At 46.6% G+C, this 21,219-nt stretch overlaps 1 protein-coding gene across 1 annotated transcript in view; it reads left to right on the top strand.

Moving 5' to 3' along the window:
• LOC147674083 (transcription initiation factor TFIID subunit 4B-like) overlaps positions 1–21,219 on the top strand; it is a 1,347,443-nt gene that overhangs the window by 306,811 nt on the left and 1,019,413 nt on the right. The window contains exon 7 of the mRNA XM_086945146.1: positions 8,175–8,432. Within this exon, the coding sequence (XP_086801272.1) occupies positions 8,175–8,432 (258 nt within the window). The remainder of the gene's footprint in view (positions 1–8,174; positions 8,433–21,219) is intronic.

Here is a 21,219-nt window from a genome sequence, read left to right as displayed (position 1 = left end):
TATTGCAGTAGGTTTCATAACTTTGTTAGGTGGTACATAGTTTGTTTCAGCAATGACCTGGTTTGGTGTACCAGCTCGGTGTGCTTTGCTCGTAACCGAGCGTGTTTTTGGTGGTTTGGTCATGATTATAAATCGGTGGATTATTTCCCAATCTGTCCTCCCTGGCTTCCTACTGGTAGGTACACAAAAAAGGCTATGGCAGTCTATTCCTGCCCTTATCCCAGTTCACAGTTTTATAATGATTGAGACAAATTCGACAGGCAGTTCATTAATGAGGTCAACGTGTTGTTCGAGGCATGTGGGCTGCTGAATTCATATCTGTGCATAGACCGCCACCTAGTGTTGGGTCCGGATGACCGCACATTGTTGTCCTGGAAGAGTCTTCGAAGTATCACGAGATAGGTGGCTCCTCCCCTGGACCACAGTGCGCATGGGCATCGCCTCCATCCCCAGATTGTTTTTTTCCGCCATTGGGTTCGGATGTGTTTCGGTTCCCTCTGTCGGAACCGATAGTTGTTCAACTTCTACTCGAGACCAAAAGGTCTTTAGGCTGGGCGTCGGTATAGTTGCGTACGGGTTTCTTTCTGACTCTCAGCTCCGACCTCTTACTGCCCTTCCACGTGCTTTCGGCGCGGACGGGCCTACACTACACCCTTTGCTATGGAGCGGACTCCATTCAAAAAGTGTCCGCTGTGTCACTCTAAATATTCACACCTCGACGTGCACCCTGTGTGCAATACCTGCTTGTCACCGGATCACCGCGAAGACACCTGCATGGCGTGTTCGAAATTCCGAAGCAAGAAGACTTTGAAGATTCGCCGGGCCAATCGGCTCCAGGCTCAATTATCGGCTTCGGCGCCCCCACCAGATGACATTTTCCAGGAATCTGTCGAGGGAGACGACGACGTGCGAGGGTCGGACTCTGGCCCCGCGTCCGAGACCTACGACGCGGGTGAGGAGGACTTTGACGAAGTCTCCGACGAGGTAGGGGACGGCGATCAGGCTTGTGCCACGATGAGAGATAGCTCGGAGGAGGAGCATCCCCAACCAGACTCAGGGGTTCTTCCCCTTCATACGGCCCAGGTCGAGGGATCGCCTTCGGGCCTTACCCAAGATCTAACTAGTAGTCCTACGTCCCCGCCTCCGGGCCCGGTCACGGACACTTATAAGCCATCACTTATGTTGAAGAAAACGAAAGTGAAGCCAACTGGTCACGCACCCTCGGATGCGAAACCGAAACTGAAAGTTGCGTTGGTAAAGAAGGTTCTGGAGGCGTCAACTTCCAAGAAAACCAAAATGGCCGACTTAAAGAGCCACGCCAAAATGGCCGACCCGAAGCTCACTGGGTCGGGGCCGAAGGCGAAGTCCTCCGACGCGGCTGCGTCGGCGCCGAAAGGGGTCGTGGACCCGAAGACGGCTCCAAGGAAGCGTCAGGGCGACGACGCGCATAGGCATGGGGCGTCGGCCCCGAAGATAGTGCCTACCGGCGATCAGGCTCTCGAAGATGAGGTGTCGCCCGAGCCTGTCCAGCCCTCTGCAACCTTTACGAAGACGGTGGAGCGGATCCGGAAGTCCAGTGTGGTTCCCGCTCAGGACACGGTAGCGCCTACGCTCACGCCTAAGCTTACTAAAGAGCAAGCGCCCATTCGTTTCACCCTTCCACCCAAGTCGGCGCCGAAGGCCTTCGCGCCGAAACAGGGCGGACACTCGAAGGAGGTATTGACGCCGAAAGCTGCCTTGGTGGTGTCGAAGCTTCGGCTCCAGCCGCTTGCGGTGGAGGAACGTCGTGAGGTAATCATCGACGCCAACACCGGGAAACTGTCGCTCCTCAAGAGGAAAATCACAACGGAGCCGGCGTTGGAACCTTTTAAGATCCCGCTCAAGAACAAGAAATACTCGGCGGACTCTTCGGCTCTGGTGGAACCTTTGTCCCCACAGGCCCTGGGACACTCGCCAACGCATTCCGTCGCAGCCGATGCGGACGAGGAAGATGCCGAGTACAACTATCCTGCGTACTCGGATCCGGAGGAGGAGCGTGTACCTTGGGCCGCCGGTGGCGACACAGATGACCCGCAGTCAGGTCAGGACACTCAACTTTTCGCCGCCAAGACGTCCCCGACAGAGGACTCCGCGGCCTTCAATGCCTTGATAGAGAGAGCTGCGGCTAACCACGACGTCGAGCTCCACTCAGACCCCGTGGATGCGGACTTCTTATTCGACACCTTCTCGGTGGCTGAGAAGTCGGTCAAGACGCTGCCGATGCTGAAGGGGGTGCTTAAACATGCAGCGGAGGTTTTCAAGGAGCCCACCCGGGCGCGTGTGGTCAACCCTCGCATCGACAGGAAATATAAGGCAGCTCCCACGGATCCGACATATATCAAGGGACATTTGCCGTTGGACTCCTTGGTTGTTTCCAACGCTCGGAAGAGGGCGAACTCTCAAACTACTGGTGACGCTCCTCCCCCAGATAAAGAGTCCAAGATCTTTGAGGCCTCAGGCAAACGGATTGCTGCACAGGCAGCTAACATCTGGAGAATATCTAACACCCAAGCCCTGCTTGCACGTTATGATAGGGCCCATTATGACACATTAGAAGCCATTCTGCAACACTTGCCTGACCAGTACAAGGAGGCAGGAGAGATGCTCATTCAGGAGGGTAAACTCATAACAAATGCATCCATCAAATGTGCCCTAGATGTGGCAGACACAGCCTCCAGAGCTATCAATACAAGTGTGTTACTTAGACGACATGCCTGGCTTAGAATTTCGGGGTTCAAACCCGACATCCAAACCACGATATTGAATCAGACAGTGAACCCTGACCATCTGTTTGGCCCTGAGGTGGATGCCTCCCTGGAAAAGATGAAAAAGGATACTGAAACTGCCAAGTCAATGGGGGCTTTACAAAGTCAGCAGTTTCGGGGTGGTTCCTTTCGCCGCTCAAATTCAAAAGGCACCTCAAGGGGACAGGCATCCCAGTCCACACAATATTACAAGGGAAACACCCAACCCTCGTATAATAACAAGGGTAGAGGTGGTTACAGAGGCAATAATATCAAGGGCAGGGGACGTGGAAACAATGGCTCCAGATCCACCACCACCAACAAGCAGTGACGTCTTGTCACTGCCCCCCGATCACACAACACCGGTCGGGGGGAGACTCCAGCAGTTCCTGCCGGCGTGGAGGTCCATCACCACGGACAGGTGGGTGAGGTCTCTTATCCAGTACGGGTACTGTCTAGAGCTTACGTCCATTCCACCGGACATACCGCCAAGAAGCCGTCCTATGTCCGGCGAGCACTTGACCTTGTTGCAGCAGGAAGTTCTAGTCATGCTGCAAAAAGGGGCGATAGAGCTCGTTTCATTGCAAGAGCGGGGAACAGGGGTTTACTCCCTGTATTTTTTGATCCCCAAAAAGGACGGATCCCTCAGACCGATCCTGGACCTCAGGCCCCTGAACTGGTACATCCTCTCGGAGCACTTCCATATGCTCACGTTGCAGCAGGTGCTTCCCCTGCTTCAACAGGGGGACTTTCTGGCTACGCTGGATCTGAAGGATGCCTATTTTCATATCCCCCTGCATCCTTCCCACAGGAAGTATCTCAGATTCACGATCTTAGACCAGCATTACCAGTTCAGAGTTCTGCCGTTCGGGGTCACCACGGCGCCAAGGGTATTTACAAAATGCCTGGCGACTGTGGCGGCGCATCTCCGTCGCCAGCACGTCCGCGTCTTTCCATACCTGGACGACTGGCTCATTCAAGCAAAGACAGAACAGCAGTGCGTCGACCACGTGTCACGCACCATTCATCTCCTGCACGATCTGGGATTCTCTCTGAACTACCCAAAATCCCATCTCCAGCCCTCCCACGTGCGACAGTATCTGGGCGCGACAATCGACACTCTGGCAGCCACTGCGCAGCCGACTTCAGTGAGAATCGCCAGTATCCAGGCGCTGATCCAACGATTCAGACCCCAACACTCGCTTCCAGCGAAGGTGTTCATGCAGTTGATAGGCATGATGGCCTCCTGCATCTCCATTGTCCCGCACGCGAGACTACATATGCGTCCGCTTCAGGAGTGCCTAGCACGTCAGTGGACTCAGGCTCATGGGCAACTGACAGACCTAGTGTTGGTGAGCGGTCGGGCATACAACTCTCTGCATTGGTGGAATCCACAAAACCTTTGCAAGGGCCGACCATTCCAAGAGCCTATCCCACAGATTATCCTGACGACGGACGCCTCTCTCCAGGGATGGGGAGCGCATGTACTCCATTACACTGTGCAGGGACTATGGACACTACAGCAAAGGAAGATGCACATCAATGTGTTGGAACTGATGGCAATCTTCATGGCCTTAAAGGCATTCAAAGTACATCTGTGCAACAAGGTCGTGTTGATCCGGACGGACAACATGACGGCCATGTACTACATTCAGAAGCAGGGAGGCACACACTCTCCGCAGCTGTCTCATCTGGCTCAGAGCATGTGGAAGTGGGCCATTCAGAGGAACATCTTCCTCATGGCAGAGCATCTCCCGGGCAAAGACAATCAAATGGCAGATCTGCTCAGCAGGCACAGCCATCAGATGCACGAGTGGGAGATACATCCATCGGTACTCCAACCGTACTTCCAAAGGTGGGGTCATCCAGAGATAGACCTGTTCGCCACAAAGGAGAACGCAAAATGCCAAAGCTTCGCCGCCAGGTTCCCACACCCCCAATCACAGGGCAATGCGATGTGGATGAACTGGTCAGGCAGATTTGCGTACGCTTTTCCCCCAGCACCTCTGATACCGCTGGTGGCACGCAAGCTCAGGCAGCACTCGATGACGCTCATCCTGGTTGCTCCAACGTGGGCTCGCCAACCATGGTACACCACGTTTCTGGAACTCTCAGTGGTACCGCATCAAAGGCTTCATCTCACTCCCAGCCTTCTGACGCAGAGCCATGGCGACATTCCGCACCCAGATCCGCAACAGCTCAACCTGGCGATCTGGCTCCTGAAGTCCTAGAGTTTGGCTACCTCAATCTTCCTCCCGACTGCATGGACATCATTCGGGAGGCAAGGAAGCCCACTACTAGAGCTTGTTATGCGGCTAAATGGAAGAGGTTTGTCATCTACTGTGCTAACCACAATATTGACCCGCTAGATGCTTCCATTCAAAACATCATCTGTTACCTTTTTCACCTGTATAGATGTAATCTAGCGTACTCTTCCATCCGCATTCACCTGTCTGCTATGGCAGCATACCTACAGAATAGGCAGCACCTGTCACTCTTTAAGGTCCCTGCTATCAAGGCCTTTCTAGAAGGACTCAAAAGGGTCATTCCACCACGGACCCCACCAGCTCCAGAATGGAACCTCAATGTGGTTCTTACAAGGCTGATGGGTCCTCCCTTTGAGCCACTGCACTCTTGTGAGCTTCAGTTTCTGACTTGGAAGGTTGCTTTCTTAGTAGCGATTACATCGCTACGGAGGGTTAGCGAGTTGCAGGCGCTTACCATCCAAGAACCTTTCTTCCAGGTACATGCTAACAGGGTGGTGCTCCGCACAAACCCTAAATTCCTACCCTAGGTGGTATCACAATTCCACATTAACCAGACAATTGAATTGCCGGTGTTTTTCCAAAACCCGGAAACGCTGGCGGAGCGCATGCTCCACACCCTTGATGTGAAAAGGGCCTTGATGTACTATGTAGACAGGACAAAAGATTTCCGCAAAACCAAACAACTTTTTGTTGCTTTTGCCACACACCACAAGGGAAACGCTATCTCCAAAGCGGGGATTGCTAGGTGGATAGTAAAGTGCATCCAGATCTGTTACGCTAAAGCTAAGCGCACTCTCACTATCCCACCGAGGGCCCACTCCACCAGGAAGTTGGGGGCCTCTATGGCTTTCCTAGGTAACATTCCCTTAGAAGATATCTGTAGAGCAGCCACATGGTCTACCACACACACTTTCACTAAGCACTACTGTGTAGACGTACATTCCAAACAGCAGGCAGCTGTTGGTCAGGCTGTTCTAAAAACGCTTTTTCAGACTGCTGCAGCTGGCACGGGCGGCCGCAGATAATGGAGGGACTGCTATGTATTCTATGCACAGATATGAATTCAGCAGCCCACATGCCTCGAACTGCAAATGCTACTTACCAGTATGCATCTGTTCTTGGCATGTAGGGCTGCTGACATTCATATCGCCCACCCTCCTCCCCGGCGCCTGTAGCAGCTGCAGGATTTATTCATATATACACATGTGCTCATAGCATGGTCATCACTCACATTCTTCACTCCATCTCTGCCAATGGCTAAAAACAATCTGGGGATGGAGGCGATGCCCATGCGCACTGTGGTCCAGGGGAGGAGCCACCTATCTCGTGATACTTCGAAGACTCTTCCAGGACAACAATGTGCGGTCATCCGGACCCAACACTAGGTGGCGGTCTATGCACAGATATGAATGTCAGCAGCCCTACATGCCAAGAACAGATGCATACTGGTAAGTAGCATTTGCAATTGTTATTGTCCCCCAGCAGCGGAATCAACAGAGATGTAGAAAAAGTACCTTTGGGATGAATCAAAATCAAGGGGGGTGGCCCAGCCCAGCCTTGTACGGCCCTGGACGGCCACAGACGGCCCGCCCTCTGCCCGGGCTCAGCCCACGCGCGTCCCGCGACGCGGAGGGAGTTCCGGTACTTTAAGCGCCTCCGGGCGCGGAAATGGCCGTGGGTGGGCAGGGCGATGTCCGTGGTGTGTGCTGGGGGCTGTGGTCCCCCCCCCCCTCGGCGGCCGCGGTGATGGAGAATGCGGTGGCGGGGGAGACCAGGAAGCACAGCCCTCAGCCCGGGACAACACCGCAAATGGCAGGCTAAGGATGTCGGTGCCCACAGCAACAGGTAGGATCCTTTGGTAGTGGCCAGAAAAATAGATGTTACGGAGCTCCTACTCCTTCGAGGGAGCTCCGGTGCTTTAAGCACCTCCGAGCGCGGAAATGGCCGTGGGTGGGCGGGGCGATGTCCGTGGTGCGTTCTGGGGGCTGTGGTCCCCCACCCCACGGCGGCCACGGTGATGGAGAATGCGGCGGCGGGGGAGACCAGGAAGCATAGCCCTCAGCCCGGGACAACAGCGCAAATGGCAGGCAAAGAATGCCGGTGCACACAGCAGCATGTAGGATCCTTTGGTAGTGGCCAGAAAAATAGATGTTACAGAGCTTCACTTCAGTTAATGGATGTGCTGCCGACTCTTGCCCCTTCTTATTGCATGGCACACTGTACTGACAAACAATCTGTTCTTTGGCATATGTCCTCAACAGAAGCCTTGCAACATACAAGTCATTTGCTTGCCAAAAAAGACTTTCTTTGGCCCCTGAAGTTGATTAAACCTCTCGTGTAGAGGTTTAGTTGCTGTCTCCACCGCATTTCACTGGATTTCCCAAATGCATGAGGGTTACCTCTGAGGATAACATTCAATCTGTTAGGGCTCCAGAAGATGTTTTTAACCTTTTTTTTTTTTCATCTTCCTGGCCATTGTAGATCATTCCCCTGACTTTTATTTGACCGCAACACAACACCCAGCCCATATTACTCTGGGCTTGAAGCGTGCCATAACCACTTTGTAGTATAACATTACACTCTGCACTTTAGAGGATCATGCTTGTAATTAAGTTCATCGTGTTGCAGTACGATTGGCTGGTTAATCATTGCTGTTATAGGATGCTAAATGTAGGAATTGAATAAAAGACATTGTTTTCCCTCTGTTTTATTGTTTTCAAGAAGAATGTTTTTTAAATACTGATGTTTTTAAATAACTTGAATCAATAAAAAAAGCTCAAAGCCCTACTAGCTGCCATTGCCATTGTTACGTTATATTGAAAGCGGTTATCCGAAAGATTCTGGCTAGATCTTGAAGTCTGTGATGACAGAGGTCCAGTACCATCATCTTATCATTCAGAATCTCTGCTGACAATGTTCAACATGACACCAAAGCTTCACTATTCTCAGAATGAAAGCGTGAGTCAGTTCACCATGGGGAATTGCAGAGCAAGTATCAGCTTGAATGCTTTTTAAATGTATAATTATTATTATTTTTAAAGGAGATTGCAGAGTGCATTGATTTTTAGTGTCCTTGTACTCTGTGAAATGTGTGAAATAGTTAATACAGTTTCTTTTCTTGTAGAAAAGCCTGCCGGCATTGAGGCAGTCTTTACTGAACAGTCAACAGTCCTTTGTGCAAGCGCAACAATCTCAGCAGTCAATGCAGCAAGCCAAATCTTTACAAGCACTTCCTCAGTCTAACGCTGGACAGATGTCTACAGTTGGCACGAATCAAACAATAGGATTAAACCACTCTAACAACGTTTGCACCATCACTGGATCAAATACAGCACAGCTTTCTCAGGTCAATAAAGCTACAACAAGCCACAGCTCTGAAATGGTATGTACAAAAATGGGAAAAATAGCTGCATGTGTAAAAATCGAATTACTTCTGATCATTTTAGTAGTTTCTGTATCTCTTTAATTTTTACCTCATAAATTGTTTTTATCATGTCCTATGATTCGCCATCTTTGGAGTTTCACATTTTTACAAGACCAAACAACGTTTTTATCAGCCTAAAATTTCCCTCGCATAATTGCAAAACCAATTCTCATAGGCCAGTATGGTAAGTTTTTTTTTTTTTAAACTATATTTATTGACAGATCACAGAGAAATTGCATAGCTCTGTACCCCAGAGATGTCTGTCAGGCAAATATACACATATGTGACATCGCAATCCATCAAGGCTTTTGCATAGGGAACAGATGAAAATAATCAAAACCATTAACAACCCGCCCCCCCCCCCCACCCCTCCCAGAATTCCCGCCCTGCACGGTTGCTAGCTTCTTGGCAATCACTATACAGTCATCCATCAACACAGCACTCTCATAGATCTGGTATTGGGTCTTGTTCTGGTGGAGGGTCGAGCCACAACCCCCTGAAGTCGGCCCACCGCCGCCAAATTTTATAGTGTTTGCGAGGGCATCCCCGTGCCAGAAAATGGGCTTCTCAAGCCCCATGCTAAAGTCTAGACCCCTATTCCACGCTATTAGGGACGGGGACCTTGGGTCCCTCCACGTCCTGGCTATGTCTCTCTTGGCCACTGTAAGCCCAAGCAACAATAAATGTCTCTTGTAGAGATTACCCCCCACCCCGTCCAACACATGTAGACGGCCGAGGTGCGGCGTACGCGGTAGCACCCACCCGAGTGCTTCATCCAGGCTATTCCATACCCCATTCCAGAACCTATCTAGTTGGCTACAGCTTCACACCGTATGCAGGAAAATTCCCACCCGACCACATCTAGTACAGTCCCGGGATACAATGAGGCCCGCCTGCCACAGCCTTCGCCTAGTAAAGTATACTCTGTGTAGGTATTTAAATTGGATTAACCTAAGCCGGACGGATATGGCGGCACCTCTGGGACTCGCCAGGGCCTCTTTCCAATCCTCCTCCTCCAGCATCACAATATCTCCCTCCCAGGTCTCCCTCAACTTCTGCAAGGTGGAGGAGCAATGTATAATCAGGGATTGGTAGATGCGTGATATTTTCTTAGTCTCAATATCGCCCATGAAAACCCTAGCTTCCAGGGGGCTAAACTCCGGAAGGGAGGTCAGTCCCTCCAGGTGTGGGGTCAGAGCATGTCAGAACTGTAGTTATCGGAAGAATTGGGTGCGGGGCATATTATACTCTGCGCTCAGCTCCTGGAATGACTTGAGTGACGTCCCTGACATGACCCAATCTAGAGATCCCGATGTTGTCCCACCCTGCAAAGCCCTGTAATGCTGCTAGGCCAGGCAGGCGGCCATTATGCCAAAGGGGAGTCTCTTCGGTTGGGGTCTGCCACCACCCCATCGGACGCAAAGCTTGCCTCCAAATAGTAAAAACTACCTGCGTCGCAGGTGGTAGCGCCTTACGCCTCCGTGCCGCATATAGAAGAGCGTGCAGCGTATGGGGTTCCATCAGGAGCCATTCCCGGGCGTATGCCGGATTCCCCCTGTGCCCATACTACCATTAGTATGGTAAGTTTAATTGTTTATAGTTCTTTAAAACCACAACAGTTAGAAAAACAGTTAAAAATTGATTTAAACAGAACAGAGTCAGTGATGTCACTATTGATCAATTCAAAGCATACTTCTATCAATAAAAGTGCTTGTCCAATACATCTTTTCCAATCGTAATAAAATCCTGGTATAATTGGTAAACTTTCAGAAACTAAGCACTGTCCGGCCTACACAATCCCTTGACAGCATTCAGTCTGAAGAATACAATGTAATGTGTTTTAAAATAGGAACAAGGTACAACGAGATAAATAAATTAAGACTTTAGAAAATTTGACAAATGGCACCATGGCGCTGTTAATGCACATGCACCTTTAGGAAACCTTTAATTTAAGGACAGGGATCCAATCCTGATGTCTCGGAAAGCTAGACAGTAAATAACATACATGCTGTATAGAACCAAGGTCATAAAGTGTGGTAGAGTGTGTACAGGTTCCTACAGAGGTTTTAGGCTATATAGATGGTGTCCACCAGCCTGGGGAGAAAAGAGTAGGCCAACTATTGAAATGCGTAACGCATTAGCCAGATTGGCTCCATCTAGGATCATTAAGTATATTTTGCAAATTCAGTGAGCCTACCAGGCCTATTTCGCCCAGGGAGCAGCGTGCCTGGGGTAGGCTCTGCGTGCTGGGAGGGGGAGCTCTGTGTGTACAGCTAATAAAATGGTCTGGGCGATTTAATCAGGCTACGAAAGCCAAGGGGTTCTCATCAGAATTGAAAAATATATTTTCAAAGGACAAAGGGCACCCCGGGCTCACACTGGTCCTGACCAGAATGAAACAACTATAAAATGCAGCGTGCAGTTACTTTGCAGTTAAAAGCAAGCCAGTTTTTAAAAAAGTACATTTTGTAGTATTGAAGGGCCTATCAGGCCTATCTGTCCTGCCCTAGTCTTTCCTGGCAGAACTAAAAGAACCAATTCTCAAACCAATTGGTGCCTGAATTTCGAAGACAGAAGACTCCAAGCAAATTTATAAAGTGCCTGTACAGTAGCTGGGCCAGACACACCTAGTTTCCACTGGCCCTAGCCAAGATCTGGCAACAAATCTACAATCTGGTGAATAAAGTGCATAATGCAATCACATAAGGCTTTAAGAGTCCGATAGTAACAACCAAGTGAATAAAGTGTCCTGGGCACTTTGGCTGGTCTTGAAAAGTAAATCATAATCATAAGATTGCATTTTACAGCGTCATAAAGCCTAGCGAATCTAATGTTCGAGGCATGTGTGCTGTAGAAACGCATGCTTTTCATACTCCTGCCAACTAGTGTTGGGTACGGATGTTTGCAAGTTGTTTTTCTTTGAAAAAGTCTTGCCTAGTCAAGAGGTAAGGTGACTCCTCCTTTCGGTGCTAGTGCGCCTGGGCATTGACTCCATTGTTAGATTGTTTTTTTTCCTCCATTGGGTTCGGACGTGTACTGCTGCGCTCCGGTTCGAAACCATCCTTTGGGTTCCCCTCAGTGTGCTATCCACTGTACCCTCGACGGTATTGTTATCGTACGTGTTTCTCTCTATCTGCATATCCTTTTGATCGAGAAAGCTTCTCATCTTCGATGGAAAACATTGTGGTCAGCCTTCGGGCCTAGCCATGTCAGTCCATTCTTCTGCCTATGGGACGGACCCCATTTCAATTCTGTCCTCGGTGCACACCAAATGCCCTTGCACCGATCTACACCAAGTCTGCAACTTTTGCCTCTCACCAGAGAACAAGGAAGAAGATTACGAGGCCTGTTGGTCGTTCCAAACGAAAAAGACTCTTCGATATCGTCGGGCTCGACGACGGGAAATGCAGCGCCAAAGCACTCAACTTACTCCGGATATCTTCAGAGAAGAATCCGAAGATGAAGCCACAGCTGCGGAAGAAGAGGAGGCCTTCTCTGTCGCACGATCCGATTCCAACCTAGATATCGAATTGGAGTTTGAAGACATTCCAGCGGGACAGGTGGTTGTGAGCACCAAATCCCCCGTACCCCATAAGCTATCTTCCACTAACATAGGGCTTTGGCACCACCTTTGCATTCGGGACTTGGTTGGCACAGAGACAACGTTTCTGATGCCCCGCCCTCGGGCCCGGCATCAAAGGGATCGAGCCGAGACAGATCATCTTCGGACCCTAAATTTTCCACTCGGAAAGACATATCTAGTTTGGCACTGAAGTCCTGTGTTTCGAAACAAAAGTCCACTTCGTAGCCAAAACCTTCCACTTCCAAGGACAAGAAGGACCAGTCCGGGTCGGCATCAAAACTTTCAGCGCCTACATCCAAAGAAGATATTTCAGATCCTCTAAAACCAATTTTTGACATTATGAAAGACCAATTTGATCCAAAGAAGAAAAAACTTTATATCAATACAGACACTGGACATATGTTAGCCAAAACTCCTTCCAAAAGGAAATTCAGTTCAGAGGACACTGGTTACAAGATCCCCCATAATAAGAAGAAAGACATTGCTACAAGTACTATTCATTCTACTTTCCCATCCCCTCCACCACTTCCATCATCTTCACCTTTACCAATACCTATAGGTTCAGATCCACTACACATAACACCACAGGGATCTCCTCACACACAGCCGATTTGGGAGATGGGGATGATGATGATGACAATATTCCTTTACCTACAGATTATAATATTGATCCACCTATGGATAGTGATACAGATCTATTCCCAGCAAAACCTTGACTTCCAGATGATAATGTTTCCTATCTAAAGCTAATTTCTAGAGCAGCAGCCTATCATGAGGTTGCACTGCTTAAAGAGATCTTGGATGACGATTTTTTTTATTGCGACTCGGGTCTTCACACAGAGTTTGCCGGAGTCTCCCTATGTTAAAAGGCATGATGAGTCAAACAGACGACATTTTTAGGACCCTGTTTGGGCACAAAATTTAACACCAAGGGTTGATAAAAAATATATACCTTCACACTCTGATCCGGTTTTCATTAAAGGACAGCTCCCTCCTAGATTCACTAGTAGTTTCCAACTCTCGTAAAAGAGCAAACTCACAGACATCTGGAGATGCTCCTCCCCAGATAAAGAACCATAGCTTATTGACGCATCTGGTGAAAGGGTTGCTGCTCAAGCTGCTAATCACTGGTGCATTGCCTACACGCAGGGCCTACTAGCTAGGTATTACAGGGCACTGGGACAAGATGGAAGGCCTACTTCATAACCTCCTAGAAGAGCACCAGAAAAAGGCACAAGAGCTAGTCCAAGAAGAAAACTTATCTCTAATACTTATATTAGATGAATGCTAGATGCTGCTGGCACTGCACCGAGAGAAGTTAACACCAGCATTCTCTTACATCAGCATGCTTGGCTTAGAATTTCAGGTTTTAAACAACAGCTTTTCGGACCTCAGATTGATGAAGCTTTAAAAAAAATTGAAAAGGACACCGTTGTGGTGAAATCTAGGGGAGCACTACAATCTCCTTCAAGCGGAGGTTCTTTTATCACTCATTCTATAGAGCAGAGTCCAAAACTTCATCCTTCGACGCTAACACTTCCTCGTACAAGTCCAACACTCAACCCCCTTCCGGTAGATGTTTCTTTAGAGACGGGTACAGAGGAAACAATTTCAAGGGTAGAGGTAAGGGCACGTCAACACGTAGCTCCCCTTCTCCCAATTAGCAGTGACTTGCAAACGCTTCCCCCGGATCATCTAACAATTTTCGGGGGGAGATTTCAACACTTTCTTACCATTTGGCAATCCATAACATCAGACAAATGGGTGCTAGACATTATCCGACATGGTTATTGCCTGGAGCTCACCGATAATTCTCCCAACATTCCACCTCACATTCACAAGCTCTTGTGCGAACACCTGCAGCTTCTGAAACAAGAGGTACAAGCTCTTTTAACAGAAGAGCACTAACTGGGAGATGGGCGGCTGGCAATTCTATTATGTGCCCGGCCTGCAACAACGAAAAAGAGACTATTGCACATATTCTTTTTGTATGCAGGGCCTACGCTAATCCAAGACGAGTTTGGCTTATAGCAATGTGCAAGTTATTAGGCACTAGGGACAGTAGGGTGGCATCAAGATTAATTTCCACTAGCAGCCTACCAGTCATCACATTCGCTGTTGCAAAGTTCTTGGGCTGGATGTGGTCCATCAGAAATGAATTTCTTTCCACTGAATGATATTTTGTCCTGGGTGATGTCTGAATTTTTAATTTGTATAACAATGTTTTTAACATACCAGTGTTTTATGTGTATTTTAAATTCAATTGATCAAAATGCTTTTTTATATTAATGATAAACCCTGCTTTTAATAGAACTTTCAAAGCGGTTACTGTAACTATGGAGCAGTAACAATGTCATGTTTGTATTTATGCTTTTATGAGTTTGTTACCTCGAATAAAGCTAAATTTGATTGATTTGATTGATTGAACAAAAGAAGCTATGGAACCAGTTCCATTACAGTACCAAGGTTCAGGAGTGTACTCTGTGTACTTTCTAATCCCCCAGAAGGATGGCGCCTCAAGACCAATTTTGGATCTAAGGACATTAACTCTGTACATACTTTCAGTACATTTCCACATGGTCACGTTTCAACAAGTCCTTCCACTGCTACAGCAAGGCCATTTTATGTCCACACTAGACTTAAGACACCTACTTTCATATTCCGGTGTACACTGCTCATCGCAAATACCTCCGATTTTTGATAGCAGGAAAACACTATCAATTCAAGGTACTCGTGTTCAGAGTAACTACTGCTTCCAGTTTATTAACAAAATGTCTGGCAGTAGTGGCGGCACATCTCAGAAGGCAACAAATTCATGTCTTCCCATATTTGGACGACTGGCTCATCAAGACCAGCACATACCAAAAGAGTCTACACCACACTCAGACTACATTAGACCTATTCTACCAATTGGGTTTCACAGTCCATGATCAAAAGTCTCACCTTCAGCCTTCACAAATGTAGTCTTATCTGGGAGTGACTCTAAACACTTGTACAGCTCTAGCCTCTCCCAGTGCAGCCAGAATTCAGAATATTAAATCTCTGCCAATACAGTTTCAGGCCAATCAATACCTAGCAGCCAGAACGTTAATGCAACTGCTAGGGATGATGGCATCATGCATCGCGATAGTGCCACATGCAAGATTGCACATGCGTCCTCTACAGGAGTGCTTAGCACGTCAGTGGAATCCATCTCAGGGTCAATTAACGGATCTAGTGTTGGTAGACCGCTGCACCCATCGCTGTCTGTAGTGGTGGAACACACCAAACGTATCAAAAGGGCGGCCTTTCATCGACCCTGTTCCACAGATCATACTAACAGCAGCTGCATACCTCACTGGTTGGGGTGCTCATCTTCACAACTTGGCAGTTCAAGGTCTATGGGACAACAGGTAAAAAAGCTCTGCACATCAGTTATCTGGAGCTTCTAGATGTATATCTAGCACTGAAAGCTTTTCAGTCGCACCTCATAGGAAAAGGTGTCCTAGGCCGCACAGACAACATGACAGCAATGTACTATGTACAAAAACAAGGAGGGACACATTCTCTACAACCGCCATGCCTCTCTCAGATGATTTGGCGTTGGGCAATTCATCACGAAGTCCATCTTCTGGCAAAGCATCTCCCAGGAGTGGACAATAAGATTGCCGACCTCCTAAGCAGAAGGCGGCAACAAATTCACGAGTAGGAACTTCAACCCCAGGTTCTTCTTCCATGCTTTCAACAATGGGGATTCTCACAAATAGATCTCTGCGCCACAGTGGACAACTCAAAATGCCCAAACTTTGCCTCCAGGTTCCCACACCCTCTATCCAAAGGCAATGCCCTATGGATGAATTGGTTAGGGATATGTGCCTATTCTTTTCCACCTCTCCCTCTCCTTCCCTTTCTGGTTTGGAAGCTCAGGCAAACATCCCTCGTACTGATTCTAGGAGCTCCCACTTGGGCTCGTCAACCGTGGTTCACAACACTTTTAGAACTGTCAGTATTTTCACATCAATAGCTACATTTAAATTGTAGTCTTCTCACATAGAACCATGGGGATGTCAGACATCCAAATCCCAAGGAGCTCAATCTAGCGATTTGACTCCTGAATTCATAGTTTGGATATCTTAACTTGTCACCAGAATGCATGACCATTCTTAAAGAAGCAAGATAGCCTACTACCAGAGCATACTATGCAGCTAAATGGAAACAATTTGTATTGTACTAATAACAATATTGATCCTCTAAATTCATCTACTCAAGATAGCAATTGTTACCTTCTGCATTTACAGCGTGCTGGATAAGCCTACACTTCCATTAGTTTTCACCTTGTAGCAATAGCTGCATCTATGCAAAACAGACCACATCTTTCTCTGTTTAAGGTTTCAGTAATTAAAACCTTTATGGAGGGCCTTAAGAGAAAAGTATCACCCATGTTACCTCCAGCACCAGTTTGGAATCTAACCATCGTGCTTATAAGGCTAATGGGTCCACCTTTTGAGCCATTACACAACTGTCCGCTACAGTTTCTTTCATGGAAAGTCGCCTTCCTCATTACAATCACTTCATTAAGGAGAGTTGGTGAGCTACAAGCTTTAACCTTAGACGAACTCTTCTTTCAACTTCATAGAAACAGGGTAGTTCTTTGCACCAACCCAAAGTTCCTTCCCTAAGTGGTTTCTGCTTTCCGTATCAACCAATCAGTTGAGTTGCCTGTGTTCTTTCCTCAACCTGATTCAGTAGCAGAGCGAGCTTTTCATACTCTTGATATCAGAAAAGCGCTATTGTACTACATTCAAAGAACAAAAGTTTTCCGCAAAATAACTGTTCGTTGCATTTTCTACACCTCACAAAGACAATCCCGTTTCTAAATATAGTACTGCGAGATGGATTTTTAAGTGCATTCAAAACCTGCTACACTAAAGCTAAACAAACTTTATCCATACCTCCTAGAGCACATTCCACTCGTAAAATAGGAGCATCTATGGCCTTTTTAGGTAACCTCCTTAAAGCTGACCATTGTAAAGCAGCAACTTCGGCCACACCACACACTTTTACCAAACGTTACTGTGTGGACGTGTTAGCACGTCAACAAGCCAATGTAGGCCAAGCAGTGCTAAAAACACTTTTTCAAACAGCTGCAACATCTACTGGTTAGCCACTGCTTTGGGAGAATACTGCTATATAGTCTATGCAAAGCATGGGAATCTACAGCACACATGCCTCGAATAGATTAAGCTACTGTTCTTGGCATGTAGAGCTGTAGATTCACATACGCCCTACCACCTCCCCGGCACCTGTAGCTGTTGCAGTTTGACATTATTTACATCACATACTCATTGGCATCTCTGCACTACACTTTGTTTTCCCGCAAGAGAGTTAGAATGGAGTAACTATCTAACAATGGAGTCGATGCCCATGCGCACTATCACCGAAAGGAGGAGGCACCTTACCTTGTGACTAGGAAAAACTTCTTTGAAGAAAAACAACTTGCAAACATCCGGACCCAACACTAGATGGCGGGAGTATGCAAAGCATGTGAATCTACAGCTCTACATGCCAAGAACAGATGCCTATTGGGTAAGTAGCATAATCCTTACACTGGTTCTGGCCAGCCGAAAAGAGCATATTTTTGTATCGATTGGTATACAAATTAATTCCGATAAGGTTTCAAGGACAGGAGGGTTCCCATCCAATTTGTAAAGTACTTTGATGCTAATAAAAGGCCTGCCACATCCACTTTCCACTAGTCATAAACAGTATGTAGCAATATGGCTGTAGGCTGGAGATTAAAGTGCACAGTGCATTCTTGTCCGGCTTAAAGCGTCCAATGGGACAGTACGCTGTGCTGGTGCAGTTGGTGACAAAAGAACGCAACGACTGCTGTCCTTAAGCTACAATTGAGTGGAGACAACCAGTATACTACTTTGGCTGTCCTCTGGGCTCGAATTCAATAATTTAACCTCGTCCGTGCGGTGCAGGGCCCTAATGAAAACGGGCGTGGTCATGATGGAACGGTTCCGGCATGAGCACAGCTCGACCGATGCTCATGAGCATCGAAGGGGTTAAGAGATTACCTGAGAAATTTCACACACCTTGCTTAGAGCTGCGCATCTACTCCACTGAAACATAGATTATTAGCCCTGTTACGTTGATTCATTCCCAAAAGTCGAAACATTGGCTTTAACCACCTTAGACTTTTTAAACAAAGGCAAAAACAAGTAACGTACTTCAATGATACCTGCTTAAAGTTACACAGTCAACAGTTATGATCAGAAAAGCCTTTTTAGGCACCCAAATTTATATGCTTTTAAAGGTATTAGTCTACATCTGTGCCCCATAGGTTCTGTTTTGAAGACAAGTTTCATAGGGCTGGATAGGTACGAGGCTTATCTATCCCTGGTTTTGATAGAGAAGCACACCAAGTTCTGCATGGGCTATTCGCGTTAGCTCTTGACTGTCCTCTTCGCGCTATTTTATTTTTGCGTTTTTGGCTCGAATTTTGGGACTTAATTTTGGGGGAAGATTGTGTTCAGTGATGTTCTGTGCTCCCAAAAGTTTAATTGAATTCCTCATCTAAGATTCCGATTGGAGCTTGTGATCCTGAATGCCTCACCTTATCAATTCTTTGAGAGATCCTTTGGAGGCCACCTTGAGTTTGGCATAGTATCCCAAAAAACAAGTTTTCAACATGACTGATCGTTTGCATAGTCCAAATTCCAGTTGTATTTGAGACAACGGAGTAGCTTTTGGAAGATGAAACATGTGCCTATAGCATTGAGTTTGAGCTTTATTGAGCCATGTGATGATATGTTCTTTAAATATCAGTGAGCCATAGCTTAAAGTTGGCATAAACTAGGCATCAATTAGTTTACAAATGCCTGTGAGGTCTGAGTCACACATCTTTTATTGCCAGTTTTTTTGTAGCTCATGATCATTGATGGAGATTTCTTTCAGGCTGGCTAGCTGTGTTAACTGCGAGCCACGCTGTTGTAAATACATTTCCAAGTACTTTAAGCTTGATACTTGTTCCAAATGTACATCATTCATCACAAATTCGAATTTGTTGGACGTCTTGGTGATTCTGCCTCCACAGACCATAATTTTAGTTTTGGAATGATTGACTGATAATTTGTTTTCCTTATAATACTCTGCAAGTGTGTCCAAGGATCATTGAAGCCCCACTGCAGTGTGGTCCGATAGATAATAAGTCACCTGCATACTGGAGGAAATGTGTATGGGTGCCTGCGGTTTTGGGGGAAAAGGCACGTCCTGCAGCTAGTGCATCAATTATATCAACAGAGTAAAGAGTATACAATAGTGGGGCTAAGATGCATCTATTTTACACCAGTGTTGGTCCAGATCGTGCAACTCTGTTTGCCGATATTTTCACTTTACCCAAGTCCTGGTGTAAAGGCTCCTAATGGCTGTCAATAGATATTCTGGGATTCCCCAGCTATGCGACTTCTGTTAGATTTTCAGTCTGTCTACTTTGTTGAATACCTTGCTCTTTGTTCTGTGGCTGGAAGAGCTAAGGGGGGCTTTTAATTCTTATGTCAACCAACTTGCATATAGTAGTAAAAAGGCATATCAATATTGGTTGTCATTCACAGGTATTTTGGTTACACCAAAAACAAGCCCGGGATATTCTTTTAATTAACTTTTATAACAACCCTTTTGACAGTTCATGGTCTAAAGTTGTCTTAGAATTGGAGAATGCTATTGGAAAGCTAAGCGCAGGTGAGGAAGTTATGTTTGATATAATTTGGGTGAGTGATTTTAATACATCTGTATGTCCTCTGTCTAATACAAGGGTCTGTGGGGTTAGAAATGACTTAGGAGACTATGGTTTTCATTTCCCCGACAATTTATATGGTGAAACTCTTAATACCTTTATGGCAAACCACGATCTGGATATTATGCAGTGTGCAAGAGATGGATCGGGGAATTTGGTCCCCACCTTTATAGGAAGAAATGCTAACACTACTATTGATCATGTCTTGGTATCAGTCAATATTATTCCCATGTGTACTACCCCTAGGATAGAAGAATCCCTACTCAGTGATCACAATTGTATTATAATGAGAGTAGTTATATGGAGAAATATGTCTGTAAATACACCAGCAATTGCGGGTAATATCGCACCGTGTAGATCAAACGGTATGAGAATTAAATGGAAAGGGGTGAACCCGGACAGAGTGTTGAAAAACATTGTTACTGACAGTTATGTAGAGATTAACGAGAATTTGGACGTTAACAGCAAGCTTGGATTGATTTTAACGAATTTCTGTAAAATAAATAATACTATTGATTCTATTCTGACCATAGCCTCCAATAAGGAATTTACTCTGAATAAGGGTTGGTTCAATCATGCCTGCATGCACTCACTTACCCAGTTAAAACAAGCATTGGCATGCAGGCTTAGGGATCTGATGCTTGTAAAAAAGTTAAGACTAGACTATAAAGTTATACTTAAACAGAGGAAGAGAGAGTTGCAACAGGAGGCCTGGAATAAACTTACCCAGGTCGCGGATACTTCCGATTGTCAATTATTCTGGGCTACAGTTAATTCTCCCTTCTTAAAGGATGAAGCAGCGCCTGAACTGTCATCTAAGGTAAATAGTGAGGCATGGGTTGCCCATTTTTCGAGTATTTTTAAAACAGATAAAACTACTGGTAACAAACCTAACAACTCTGGTACCTGGCCTATCATACCATTAAATATAACTTTAGAAGAGGTGGAACAAGGTATCAAAAGCAGCAAGGGAGGAAAGGCCCCGGGCCCGGACAGGGTACCAATTGATGTTTATAAAGCAGGGGGACCTCTATTGAATACTGTATTTAATGCTGCTGTAATGGAAGGAGTCCCCCCTACATGGGGTGAATCAATTATCATCCCAATTTTTAAAAAGGAGGTTAAATCGTACGCAAAAAATTATCGTCCAATTTCCCTACTAGATTCCTCCTTTTTAATAATGAGTAGGATCTTACTGGTTAGATTAGAAGAATGGGCAGAGGATAATGGAATTTTAGTCAAGTCACAATATGGTTTTAGGAAAGGACGAGGAACCCGCGAACAGTGTATTAATTTAGATTTATTAATTGGAAAATACACTTGTGCAAAGCAAGGGTCCCTTTACCTATGCTTCGGTGACCTTAGCAGCGCTTTTGATTTGG

This window comes from Lissotriton vulgaris, chromosome 12 (assembly GCF_964263255.1).
Source record: "Lissotriton vulgaris chromosome 12, aLisVul1.2, whole genome shotgun sequence".
NCBI lineage: Eukaryota > Metazoa > Chordata > Amphibia > Caudata > Salamandridae > Lissotriton > Lissotriton vulgaris.
Note: the sequence above shows the minus strand (reverse complement) of the source record. Positions and strands in the feature narration are given on the sequence as shown.